Below are 13,923 nucleotides of genomic sequence, written 5' to 3'. Positions count from 1 at the left end.
GATGCACTGCCCTACAACCTACTGTTCTGACGTTTTTATTTAATTTATTATTTTATGTTTTATGTTTTAAGCCAGTAAAGACCAGGGACTTGGTGCCATGATAATTCAGTGCTGTTGTGTGAAATTATAATCACTTGTTATGGAATAATTTTTATAGTCTTTTTCACACCAGACCTTTTTTTTGTATTTGTACAGTGGCTTGGTGATACTGATATGTTGCCATGAGTTATTGTAACCAATAAAAAGCTTCTAACCAAGAATACAAATTCTCGATGATTTAATTTACAAAACATAGACCATATACTGATGTCTAAATAACTTATACAGTATTTTCCCTTTTTATAGAAATGTGTTTAATTTTGTGTGCTTATTATTCAAACTTAACTTGACATATCTTTTGCGTCTTGGTGGAATAGTCGACTGGACAAATTACAAAGGCTCATTTTGACAGCAAAGTTGAATTGTTTAATTGAAAGGGACATTTTGTATTAACTCAAACGCTAACATTTGGTGTTTTGTTTTTTAGGTGTATTCAATATCCACAGATGTGGATTTTATTATTTCTAACTGCTGAAACGAGTGTAAAATTACCACCTGGAGGTTTGATGCTCTGCCATCAACCCTGAACAAAATGTCATCACTTCATAATTTTATCCCATTAGGCATTTGTGTGAAATTGTCATATGTACATATTGCCCAAAATGTGTTTTGTGAGCTCAGTAACCTTTGACCACCATTTTGTGAACGTGTGTGCCAAATTTGAAGGAAAGCCAATCCTGGCATTCTTGAGTTATCGGTAATCGGATCTACAGTCCGAAAATATAACGTCAACAGCACAGAGGCATAAACAAAGAAAAAGGTTAACAAAAAGGAAAACTAATGCAGTAACAATCGGATGACGCAACTGTTGAAAGTGCAGCAGCTGTAACTTGTTTGGCCTGTCGGTGGCAACATCCACATAATTGTATGTGTTTTCTCAGAGGAGTCGCCGGTGAGCAGATGCAGATCCTCAGCCTTGTGGTCAATCTGCAGCCAAATGGTAAATGGACCTACTTGTAAAGCGCTTTTCTCATCTTCCGATCGCTCCAAACGCTTCAACACTACATGACATCATTCACACCCACTGATGGGAGGAGCTATGGTTCCACCTGCACATCAGCAGTAACTATCATTCACACACTGGGCACAGCTAGGGGAGCAATTTTGGGGTTAAGTGTCTTGCCCAAGGACACATCGACATGGGCTAGCGGAGCCGGGGATCGAACCGCCGATCCTGATTGAAGGATGACCCTGCTTACCACTGAGCCACAGTCGATCAAATGAACATGATGGTTTGAGAGGTTGAGCTGTTGAGCGAGATACAAGCAGTTCTATGAGCTCATGGACCAAAGTTTATTATAAAAATAAATATGTATATTATATAAATAATTGTATTTATAATATATTATTTATATAATATTATATACATATATTATTTATATAATATATTATTTATATAATACATATTATATATATTATTAATATAATATAGAATAAACGTTTTCTTCATTAAATTATTCTAAACGATCCTTTACATGAATGTTTTCTTTCCAGCAGTCATGCAGACGCACAATACGAACAAAACATGGACACCGAACATGGCTCTCATAAGAAAAAGTCTTCCAAATAAATTCAGTCAATTTTAGATTGTGGCAGATTTAATACAATCGGGCAAATCTGGAGGTATTTCAACAGGCATTCAAGAAAAAAAGGAAGACAGTTTTACCAAGTGTGGACTGGCGTTGTCATTTTAAATAAAGTAGGATATTATAAAATATGAGGTCTTCCAAAGCTTGTGATCTATACAGTTTGGATTGTTAGAAAATAGAACATGAAACAACAGTATGTGAAAGATATGCTTTCCCTTTTTACTTGAATGTTTTCTCTCAATTAACTTTAACTAGGTCCTTATAATTAAGGAAAACATTTTCTCTTTTATTATTAAATATATTTATTTTTTGTTGCTAACACAACATATCATGTGCCCGAAAAGATACATGTAGTCTTACAGACACTCAAACTTCATTTGCTTCACAAAAGTTAGTCAAAAAAGGCATATTCACAGTTAGAAGCACAATAGTGTCAAAATATAGCACCCGACCAGTAGCTTTCTGCCGACCGAGTCTAATCCCACCTTCTGGAGCGTAGGAGTCCTCAGTTCTGTCTTACAGGCAGTTTTGCGTTGCAGTTGGTTCACTGCAGTTTCTCGAGTGCCTGAAACGCCCAGTTGGCAGTGGAGGGGGGAGGGGGGGTATATAATACTGTCATATCTGGGCCTTCACTCTTTTCTGTCCATTGAGGAGTGAAATTACTGATTTTTGTTATCAATTGATCAATATGTTTTTTTTGATTCATTATTTACTTATTTGGTGTGACAAAAAAAGGAAAGAAACTTTTTTACAAACGACAAAAGGACCAAGTCTCCACACATTTTGGTATTCTTTTCTGATAAATGACCGACCTTTCATATTATCAAAATATTATCAAATAGATTTATCTTTCTAGCACTACGGTCCACACAGAAACTGTGGTGTAGTTCAGGAGAGGAGGACCAGGCGCCGACGGGCTGAAGAAGGATCGGCTCAACGAGAACCAAACTGAGGAGCCGTGAAGAAGAGCAGCTCACTGCTGAGGATGCAGGTACTGGTTTGTGAACACCTCCAACTGTTTCTCCAGGTCTGTCGCTTTATGTCTGCAGAGGAAAACACGTCAGATTCGGACCAACTTCATCCCAAACACAAGTAAACGGTTTATTTGGAGCACTGTTCTGTAACATCTGAATTCTCTAAAATGTGCAGTCGTTTGCATATCAAGAGTGAATATCTGACTGTTGTGGCAAACATTTGATAGAACATGCAGCCAGTGGCAGCATCATCAGGTGTCATTGTGTACACAGGAGCTGCATCCTGTGACAATTATGTATGACGAAATCAGTTTAAATTAAACTGTAAATTTGTTAACTGCCAGCAGCAAGCTTAAGTTGTAAAAAAAACACCAGTTTCTTTTTCAGCTCTGGGAAATTTGGCCACGTATGGATGTCGAATTTGATCGTGTACAGGTCGTCCCCCCCCCCCCCCCGTTCATGTTGCCCACAATGAAAGAAGGAACCGGCACTGACCGCAGGCTCTTGGAGTGGCTCTGGACAGTCTCCAGCTGATCTATCTTGGCTGTCAGTTGGCGGATTTCGGCCTCAAGCTCTTTCTGCGTTTGGTCCACCTGCTGACACAGCCGAGCAAAGGTCGCCGCCATCTCCCTGGCAACACAGAGGGCACAGAATTGCAGTGCTTATTTATTTAGCCCTGCTACAGAGGGGATGAGATCTCTGTCTGTGTCTTTGTCTGTGTGTGTGTGTGTCTGTGTGTGTGTGTGTGTGTGTGAGACTCTTTCACGCAGTGAATTAAAGCGCATGCAAGAAAGCAGTACACCCGAAACGAAGACCAAATCAAAATGCGACTAGATATAATAATATAAAAGGCAATTTACGACACAAAGATTATAATTAACATTAAACATTCAAATAAAAAAGCACTTCAAAAAGCTGCACCAATGGACCGCCAGACTAAACGGCCTCCTGTACTTTCATACTGTAACCGAAACTGACATCTCTCTTGGACACTTACTGTCAGCATGAACGTCGTTAGTGTGCTGCAAGTTAAAGACTCAATCCACCCTTTAATACACTGGGCATTATTACAATGTAACTTATATCGCATCAAAGATTAATTGGAAAGAAAAACTAACTTCTCGAAACATTACAATGAGCTAAAGACAGTACAACATTGAATGCTGCAGTGATTACATAGGCTATAATCTCTGTACAAATTAATACTAGAATATAGACTGAAAGAACTGCCAGAAAATCATCATAAAATGGACCACTGTTACCATCTTACTTTGACAGATATGTATATACAGTATATGTAAGTATATCAAGTACTTGTGAACTCCTTCATGGACTGCTCTGTATACCGTATCCGGACTTACTGTTGGACCTGGTGGCTACAGTTGGCACTAGTAAAGCTGACTATGAGCTGCAGCTTGTCTGTTGCGTAGTCCACAAACTGGCGCTTCAGCGTGCGCTCCTTTGCCTTCGTGGTCCAGGTGAGTCTCTCGTACAGGTACAGCAAGCCATACAGCGAGGCCGAGAGCGCTATCAGCTTCCAGCCAACCGTTTTCCACACCTTAGAAAATGAATGAATAAATACATACACAAGCAAAAGCATTTCTGTTCAGTGCAATGTCCTGCATTTGTATGAAATGTCATAACATTTATTATTTTTTTTAAAGGAGTTGTCTGGTTCTTTGCATTCAAATCTTAACACCTAATTTTTATAATCCACAAGTGAAAATAACTTCTGCACAAGTTACTTCTTTTGTTGCCATAACCTACAGCAGACAGTTTCCTGCTACCTAAAGTTGTCTAGAATCTATAATAGGCTACGAGGTTGGGGGTAAAATCTGAATGCATAAATATGTTAACAAATTATTAAGAGTTAACTCATTATTTTATGCAAATTGAAATGCAACATTTTCCAAAGGGAAGCTCCTCTGAGCTGAAATGCACAGAAGAAAAAACAGCATTGGTTAGAAATGCTATCAATATGTACATCTATCCCAGATGTTAACATGCAAGATACATTTTTGGAAACAACATACCACTCCTCCAACGACGATAACGCTCATTGAGGTGCGGGAGGTGAGGGATGCCACGTTGGTTGCCACGGCTACCATCAAGTCCTCTTGGGTCATGAGAGCTGTCTCGTTGTTGGGCGGCGCTGTAATGGACGGGGGCCCCGAGCAGGGCGTAAGGGCCAGGGGCAGCGCTGGTCGAGAGGCCTGAGTAATGACAGCTCAGTTAAAAAAAAAAACGACCAAAAGTCCGAAGCATTCCTGACATTAAACATCCCAATATAAAACAGAAGTTAGTGAAACGAACGCCCAAAAATGGCAGCCTGTACCTGATCCACCAGTTTGAGTGCTCTCTGCGCGTTGACAGATCCCAGGAAGCGGTGGACTAACGTGGTCCAGCCCAAAGAAAACTGGAACTCAATGTTTTCCTGGAAGTCATTGCAAAGGGTGGCGCAGTTCAGGTCGTAACTCAGGTCAAACTTCCTGCTCGGCACCAGCATGTGGACTTGGCTCTGGGCCGCAGAGGGAAGCAGAGGGAGCATGCTCTCTGGAGAGTGAGAACACATGGATGAGAATACAATAGAAAGAGACAGATACACAGGAGTCATGGGATCATTTGTGGCTTAGTTTGTACGTAATAAATGCACTGGAGATATATATATATATATCCATGTTAAGGGACTATTCTTCCAAATAAGTACTTTAACATTTTGTGCAAATACATTACACAGCTAAGAGTACATATTTGGGTAGAAGGGGGCAGAAAACGGTAACACATGACGACAAAGACACCAGCACTTTATAATAGTCACTACATCACTTTATGTAGTCTTTAAAGCAAAAACCATGACATTCAAATTGAATATCCTGGTTTTCTTTATCTCTCCCGAGGGAAAAAAGTCACACCACAATTCCATAACAGCACCTGAGTCCTTTTCATCAGAGGGCACATTAACACCTTTTCAACGTCACTGTCACTGAGCACAGCGTGCATGCGCGCCTGTCACAGTGACGCACTTGTAGCATAATGGGGCATGGGATGATGGCATTCAGCGTGGAGGGTACATTTAGCAGGGCGTTGCAGACCATAGCCTGAGTGCCCAAAAGGTTTTGACTAAGTTTAGCAACACTCTCTAAATGAGTGAAAAAAAGTAGTAGAAATCTGGGCTGATGTAATTTTCTATAACATTATTAAATTCCTTGACCTTTAAAACAAGGAAAAATTCAGATAAATTATCATTTTCGACAACCAACCGTTCATTTGAGCTTTCAACCGTCATTGTTCTTCCATCTGTTTTTGTTGTCGTTGTGTTTTCGCTTTATTAAGACGATACACTCAACAATACTCAATATCATAAATGAACAAGAGACAGCTATAATCCCTTGCTGATGATGTAATTAACTTACTTTTACTATTCACTCCTGATGGCTAAACCTAAGGGCTACAGGCGGAGGCCAAAGCTTGCGCTGAACAGATCTGTTACTGCTATGTCTTGAGATAACCGTCACACATACAATGCAATATTACTACAAAAGAGATCTCATTATTCAGTCCAGTCATGTTTCCAGTGTAATTTACCCATCATGTATCTCTGAGAGGACTGGACAGAAGCGTTGACAGCGTTGGAGCAGCGGAAGGCCAGGTTCTTGCCCATCCCCTCCTCCACGTGAGAGAGCAGCTCCTGCAAACAGAACAGGAGTCACATGAAGGCAGTGAATACAAAAAAGAGATTATTTCCAAGGAAAGGTGCGGTCGCAATTAATGAATCTGTGCCACTACTCACAGACTTGTAGATCTTGAGGACATGTGACGAGGGGTGGAAATCACTGTGGAACTCGTCAACGATCACGTGGAGACGACAGATTTCCTCTCCCATGGCGCTGGATACCTGGATGAAACACAACCGGAGTCATAAGTCAGCTACAGCCCGGAGCAGGCAGGACTTATATGTCCTACTTAAAGAACCACCGAACACATCAGATGTGTAGATTGTAAAGCCCTCTGAGGCAAATTTGTAATTTGTGATACTGGGCTATACAAAATAAACTGAATTGAATTGAATTGAATCTCAAGCTGGTGCATTAAATAGCATATATCGCTCTTTTCTGATGGACATCTCTTCTGTTCTTGGTTTCAATCAATGTGTTTTTAGTTTTTCTACTCCCAGTACTGAATTTGTTTAAAAACTGCATGAAACCGTTGTATTTGAGGTATTTTTTTATGAGAGACAATCAGAATGAACTCATTTAGAGGAGTGAAATAATTAGTGGATTAACCTGCAATTTCAAAATGTCCACGATTGTCATCTTCTCAAATTCACACATACAAAAACATAACGTAAAAAAGTTCTTCCACCAGTTGTTGTCATTACCTTCGACTCCACCTCCTCACTGATGGCCTTGATCTTCGTCTTTATATCAACAATCAGTAAGTTGAGCTGATTCTTGACAAACTCCAGCCGGTCCATCTGATACTCTCGGTCTTCCAGAGACGCCACTCTGAGGTCCCACCCCACCAACAGGAAATAAAGTCACAAACGCAAACTAGCAGCTGAGCGCTTTTGCTGTCAAAAAGAATCAGCTGATAAAGATACAAATAAAAAGTAACACAGAAAATAAAATGTTTAAGAAATCCACCTGATATTATACTAGTTCATTCATCCCTCTATCAATAAACAAAATGCCATTCAAATCATGTTACCCGAACATATTTATCGAGTTTCATAGATTACCTCTATAAACCAGTCATGAGACAACATCAGACTACCATAAAAAGTAATGTCCACCAATCCATTCCCACTAAAAGACTATGTACGGAACAAGATAATCACCTCTTTTCTGCCGCCTTGATGTTGATGGCGTCCATGATGCTCTTGACCTTTTCTGTGATCTGCTTGGCCCTGATAGTGTGCTGCTCAAACTTTGTTTTCACTGCTGACTGCGAGATACACTCCTGCGAGGCCATAACACACGAGTTACTGTGACAGCTATAGGGGCTGCTGCTGGACAGGGCGCATGAACTTGCACGCTACCAGGGACGAACAGAAGACAAGATAGACACCTGCTACTTCAACTTAAGAGAAAAGAAAACACACAGGTGTGAAAATGACAGCAGCAGTTTGTGTATCTTGCGTCCCACAGCCCACAGATTGTAATGTCACAGTAATGTGTTCGTAAAGTTTAAATTATTTTAAAAAAACATATCTATCTAACAATCAAGAATGAAAGTGAAAAACAAACGAAATACGGAATCATATAAAAGTAGAAATATTGTGTCATTTTGGGATGAACGATCATTTGTTATAATTCCCTTTTCCACTCTTTAATCCACTCTAGTTCACACAAATCAAGCAGATTATATTTTAAGCGCTATGTTATAATCCATAACATTTTTGATGAATTCAAAACCATTTTTGGGGATTTCAATCATTCAATGTATTTACATTCAGTTATCATCTCTCTAAAAAGTAGTTTAAATTGTTAGTGGCCCTATATTCCCAGGCGTGCATGTAACCCAGAGTGATTGTATCTCATTAACAACAGGCTCATCGTTTACTGCATCAGAGCTGCACTAAACTGGCAAAATCCGTGGGGCTCGTATTGTGAAACAGGCTGCACACCCTGAACTCCTCGGGAAGGTAACCATCTTTACTGCATCCTGTGCGGAAACGACTTGAGGCATGTGCAGCATGAAATCAGATCACAGTTGCTCTGATTATTGACACATTTAATTGTTAAAAACTAAATTTGTTTGGCTGCACTGTAAACAGATATGACAGTTGCTGTTGTATTTCTGGCAAAGGCCCTGCACAATGAACACTTGGGATATTATTATTATTATTATTATTATAGTAATAAACCACACACTGTTACCACAGCAATCACAGGAGTAGCTAAACTAACTACAACTGCAATCTTAAGGATTTTAGATTCAATGCAATGATAAATCCCTCCCAGGATGGACACAGTTCAATTCCCGATGTTATGATGAAAACACAGAAAATGTATAAATGAAAGTTAAAACAGAACAAAGTCAACTTGGAATGAGAACAAATGGATGTCCTCGCCTAAGTGAATCTAGACTTCAGCATTGAAGACGCAGGTTGATGGAGAAGGCACAGTGATTGGTCTAGAAGGCCCTGGAGCCGCCAGCTTCATGCTGAATGATTGGTGGCAAAACCTATCCACTGAGCCAAGTTTGAGTAGCCGACTGCTCAGGTTTTTACTGTTAGTAGAAGAACTTTGGTTGCATCTTGTTTTATTCAATTTCTCCATGCAATAATCTTAAACACACGATTTAAAAAACATGCGTGAACGCGAACACACACACACACACACACACAGGCATTTTCACCAAGCAACTGAATTTCTCAGAATAAAATAAGCTCTGGTTCAGCGTCTGACAAAACAGCCACTGTCTGTATCTCCTGGTCTGAATGAATGAAACAAACAGCAGTGATTCACCTTCTCTCCAGTTGTAACTCATTCTCACCAGCAGCAGCCAGACAACGTCAAAAGGATTGGCTTCAATTTATGAAACACCAACCGCAGTGTTTATCAGCTTAATCGGCATCTGTGCTGTTTTTGGCTCGACACTGCTTTCCTCTCAGAGGAACTGTTGACTTTATGGTCGCAGTGTCGAATTACAAATATGCCAAAATCATTGAGAACGGCTCTGTATTCTTCAAAATCTGCCTGTCAGGTTCAGACAAGAAATAGATCATGCTTTGAGAAGTGGGAATACAATTATTGGAAGATATTGAGAGGACGGAGACACATACACACACACACACACACACACCTCAAACCTCCTCTCAAAGCATTGGAACTCCTTCAGTCTCTCGTGGAAGCCCTCAGCCAGGGCTCCACCTGTTGGATGAAATTATCACATTGTATGTACAAATGAAAAATAGCACAGACACATTATACATCAGGTATAAATTACATAAGTTTATTTACTTATTATTTGATTTGGATAATTTTCATAATTGTAATCACATTTTTTCATTATTGTTTGTCATTTTCAACATGAATGGAGTTTAGAGATATCCAAATATTTCAATAAGGAGAACAAAAAAGTTCAATAATAAGAGAAAAAAGAAAAGAAAAAAGGTTCCAAAAAATACCCTGGTTGTAAATGATATTAAACATAAGGATATGCACAGTTTCTCCACCAACCACAAATATATCCTCCCTTAAAATGCGACGCCTCACCTGTTTCAGGCATGCCCTGTGCACGTTGCATGCGGGAGTTGAGCACCTCTTTGGCGGAGACGAAGAAAATGCGGTCGGGTGCCTGATCGCGGTCCACGACCTTCAGCTCCTCCACCAGGAAGTTCACACAACGGTCTGTGTGCTGCTTCCTCACCTGCACAAAGAGGTGTCACATTCTTAAGGTGCACGATAGATAATGATATGGATGTGTGGATGAAAATGTGTTCACACAAATTGTTTTCATTGCCAACACTAATTTAGTTTGTTAAACAAAACAAACAACAGAAATCATATTTATTTTTTGATTTAACCCCAGTGGTAGCTACTCTTGGTAATTTTGTACAAACCTGTAAGAATTATGACATTTGCACATTCTGTAATAATCAAATGTTACTGAACAAACGGTTGGCTCACATCCTCCATGTACTCGGGTTCGTTTGCTGAGGCATCCCAGCGGTTGTTGAGGATGAAGATGTTGGGCTTTGACAGACGTTCGTTCACTTTATGGAAAAAGTGCTTTTCCTAGATGGCAGGAAAGGGAAAAGAGAGGTCAGAGTTGCTCAAATCAGTAAAAACTTCTCAAACAAAGCTGTTACTTTTGACACAATAAAAATTAAAAGACTTGCAATTTATTGTTGATAAATATTCAGGATCTACTACATTTAATGGCTGTACCGTACATCCACTATCTTGCTCCATCTCGAAACAGAGACATTTATTTGTCTTAATTGTATTAATTTGAATGAAACTACTATAGGATATCACATGAAAATACGGACTCAGATTCAATTAAATAATGTGGGCATTCTAGTAGATGTTTAAGTTTAAGTCAAAATGACGTCATGAATACTGCATGTATTCAAAACACTACCCATGAAAAAGACAACAGTTCATGGAATGGGTGAAAACAAAAAACGTTCATTCTTCCGTACAACATGGAAGAATGGGGCTCTTATGCTTACTAGTGTAGTCTTATGTATCCGAGTTAAAGGAGGGCAAAACCATTTATTACTGTGCACACCACAAAAGCAAAGTAGTTTGGTAACAGCGTGACACCGCTATTTGACTATCTTACATTATTTATATAATGCCTGGGATATATTTCCATGGGATAGCACAGAGGGGAATATGTGCTTTGCTTTCCCTTTAAGAGCTACCCGGCAGGGTTAAGCTCTGGGATCGACTGTGTGTCCAGCTTCACATTGCATGAATGCCTGAGCAGACAGAAACAAGAGTGTGGCCTGTGTGGCTGGATACAAACATAGCAGCCACATTGGCCCTTTAAGCACACATAAAGGACTGACATAACTGAAAACTTGGCATTTTGGCATGTTATTATTAGTTATTGCAATTCAAGTGGTCAAATCACTATACTGTCATTACCTTGAGTGGACACTGAAAGACATTTTAAAAAGGAACATTAAGTGATAATGAGCTATGGAAACAGACATTTTAAAGTCATAGGTTTAACTATATCCAAACTATTCATACACTACATGTAAAAAGACAACTGACTGGTAATAAATATGTTACGCAAGACAGTGACAGAATCCACAGCTAATAAACAAAATAATAATCGTTGAATGATTAATGCAAAGTTAATTTTAAAAAACAATCCAGCCTCTTCCTAGCTCAAGTTATTATAGTACTGTAAACTATGTATTGAAGTCAAGTTGTCTTTGATAGCCCTTGATGCAGAATGGCGACCTAAAACATGTTGTGAAAATTTCACAGGATATTGGCAAATCAATAATTTCACGAGGCTCAGAAGAATCATTACCGTGTTCATAAGTGTGGATTCAGAGTTGGCCACCAGCACAAAGACATCAGCATCCAGGCAAAATTTGTCAATCCAGCTGTCCAGTTGTGATGTGACATCTGTTCCTGGGCTAAGAGAGAGGAAGAGAGGTCAAGAGGTCAAATGCATGTCATCTATAAAATATGAGAAGTAATATGTCCATTTGAACGTGATTTTTGTTCTAACTCTTCGATGTCCTTGATTCCGTCAGATTGATATTTGTAAACTTTATAAAGATCCAGATCTGATTAACAGATCATGTTACCTGTCCACAAGCACCAGGTCGTCTCGAAGCAGAGCACACTTGGTCTTTGGCCAAAACACACGGACGAGACAGCCGGCGTCCAGACTCTCGTCCATGTGGAGTGCGTGAGCCAGCTGGTTTACGGTCTACAGAGGAGATGTAAATAGTAATAAATTAATAATAAAGTTGGTTCTTTTAGTTTTTACAGCATTGAAAGAAAGTTTTCAGGAAGGTATAATTTACAGTATCAGTCGATAAGGTCACAATTTAACAGTGTAATGTTATTAGGTAGCTTTTTTTAGGCTACCAGGATTCCTATACTATCAACTACCATTAACATTACCAGATACTAAAGTTAATTTCACGAGAAACCCCACATTAATTTCTGACAATGCAGCCAGTACAATTTAAAAGCATGTGAAAGCACTCGACACATTGAGAAAATATAAGAGGACAAAGATTAAAACTGATGGGACTGCTTAATATTTGGAACCCTTGTCCACTTCAATTAGTTCACTGAGGCTTTCGTTCCACACACCTGACATCACCGTAAATGTTCTGCATACCTGTGTCTATATTAACATGGCTGTAGGTTCAGGTAGCATGAGCTCCATTCACACATGTTGGGTTATGTATATCAACACATGCCAACCGCCAAATGGAAACATTACTCAACATTATTAATCTTTTGTACAGCTGACAAGTTGACATGCAAGATTTAAGGATTTCTGTGTTATCTATTATTTATTATTTAGCACTTTAATATTGTATTACCGTTTGGACCTTTTACGTTACCCTTCAGATGACTATAATACAAAAAATAAATTGGCATTTTATGAAAACATTTGATTAAACTACTACTTATAAAACTATGTAATACTACTTGTATAAGAATCAGGACAAAGATGTGAGCGTGGCTCCGCTATCAGGGTGAAGTAAAAAAACCTTATCAGATTGTATCCTCAACAGTGTGACCCATTTGAGTCCAACAGCACTTCCACAACAACAGTAAAGCATCTCATCAACCACATTGCTGCCATTCTTATTGCACATGGACAAACACCAGTGAATCAACAGAGGAAATGTGAAGAAGTGCAGCATCACTCATGGTCTGATTAGCGAATATGGCCAGATCCTGGTTTGTGTTAAACCCAATAGACTGTATACGAGTAAAACCGTTCCCAATAGTTTAGAACAAGAAAAATGTGTAAATATATGAATGGGAGACAGACCCGGGCTCATAAAAGGCTAATTAAAACCCAACCAAAGCGGTTATTACAATAAAATGTACCTTGATGCTCTTCTCCTCATCAGAGCCCTCCGTCTTGAGGTAGGCTTTGTCTTCATCAGTGCCCTCTACACTGAGAAAGCAGTTAGTGGTGTGGCCAATCCCACTGGGCAGCACGCGGTCCCTCAGCATGGCGTTGACCACGGTGCTTTTACCATTACTGGTCCTAAAAACAAAACAAAACCATCATGGAATGCATTTGGAACCAAATCATTTGCTCTAATTACTCTCAAAATTAAAGTAGAGTCAGAGGATGTCACACCCTAATTCACTTTAAATGTTAAAGCAACACCAATATGCGGCTACTAAAGGGTCAGACTGAATGGATAATATGGCTTCACCTGTGACAGGTAGTTTTCAATGTAAGGTGGTTCAAGATACTGCGAGTCATTGCTGAATCAAGCAGAAGAAATCTTTATCCCGTGACACACCCTTCCTATTGTGTTTTGGATTATTTTGCATCAGGGCACAGTACAACATGTTTTAATTAACATCCAGTTTAAACTCAATTATGCACAACAGGTTTTAACAGTGGAAAAGGAATGAGGTTAGTGAGAAATATGCCTTCAAGGACAACAGTTACATTTAAAGAACATAAGAGTGAAAGCACAACAGATACCTGATTCATTTGGGGAAAGTTTAACTTACAGTTTTCTACATCCCAGTGATTATGTCTGGTAAAGGTTGCTTTTATGGAAAAGACTGTTTGAG

General features: G+C 39.3%; 1 protein-coding gene across 1 annotated transcript in view; it reads right to left on the bottom strand.

Moving 5' to 3' along the window:
- Positions 1-1,679: 1,679 nt before the first annotated feature.
- mfn1b (mitofusin 1b) overlaps positions 1,680-13,923 on the bottom strand; it is a 13,443-nt gene continuing 1,199 nt past the window's right edge. The window contains exons 4-18 of the mRNA XM_034531108.1: positions 13,216-13,378; positions 11,946-12,070; positions 11,663-11,771; positions 10,297-10,404; positions 9,883-10,036; positions 9,470-9,537; positions 7,500-7,621; positions 7,041-7,167; positions 6,453-6,557; positions 6,248-6,350; positions 4,998-5,215; positions 4,696-4,875; positions 4,024-4,220; positions 3,158-3,292; positions 1,680-2,731 (exon numbers count right to left, since the gene is read on the bottom strand). Of these exons, the coding sequence (XP_034386999.1) occupies positions 2,662-2,731; positions 3,158-3,292; positions 4,024-4,220; positions 4,696-4,875; positions 4,998-5,215; positions 6,248-6,350; positions 6,453-6,557; positions 7,041-7,167; positions 7,500-7,621; positions 9,470-9,537; positions 9,883-10,036; positions 10,297-10,404; positions 11,663-11,771; positions 11,946-12,070; positions 13,216-13,378 (1,984 nt within the window). The 3' untranslated portion in view covers positions 1,680-2,661. The remainder of the gene's footprint in view (positions 2,732-3,157; positions 3,293-4,023; positions 4,221-4,695; positions 4,876-4,997; positions 5,216-6,247; positions 6,351-6,452; positions 6,558-7,040; positions 7,168-7,499; positions 7,622-9,469; positions 9,538-9,882; positions 10,037-10,296; positions 10,405-11,662; positions 11,772-11,945; positions 12,071-13,215; positions 13,379-13,923) is intronic.

Source organism: Cyclopterus lumpus, chromosome 4 (genome assembly GCF_009769545.1).
Source record: "Cyclopterus lumpus isolate fCycLum1 chromosome 4, fCycLum1.pri, whole genome shotgun sequence".
Classification (NCBI taxonomy): Eukaryota; Metazoa; Chordata; class Actinopteri; order Perciformes; family Cyclopteridae; genus Cyclopterus; species Cyclopterus lumpus.
This window is presented reverse-complemented; position numbering and strand designations above follow the sequence as displayed.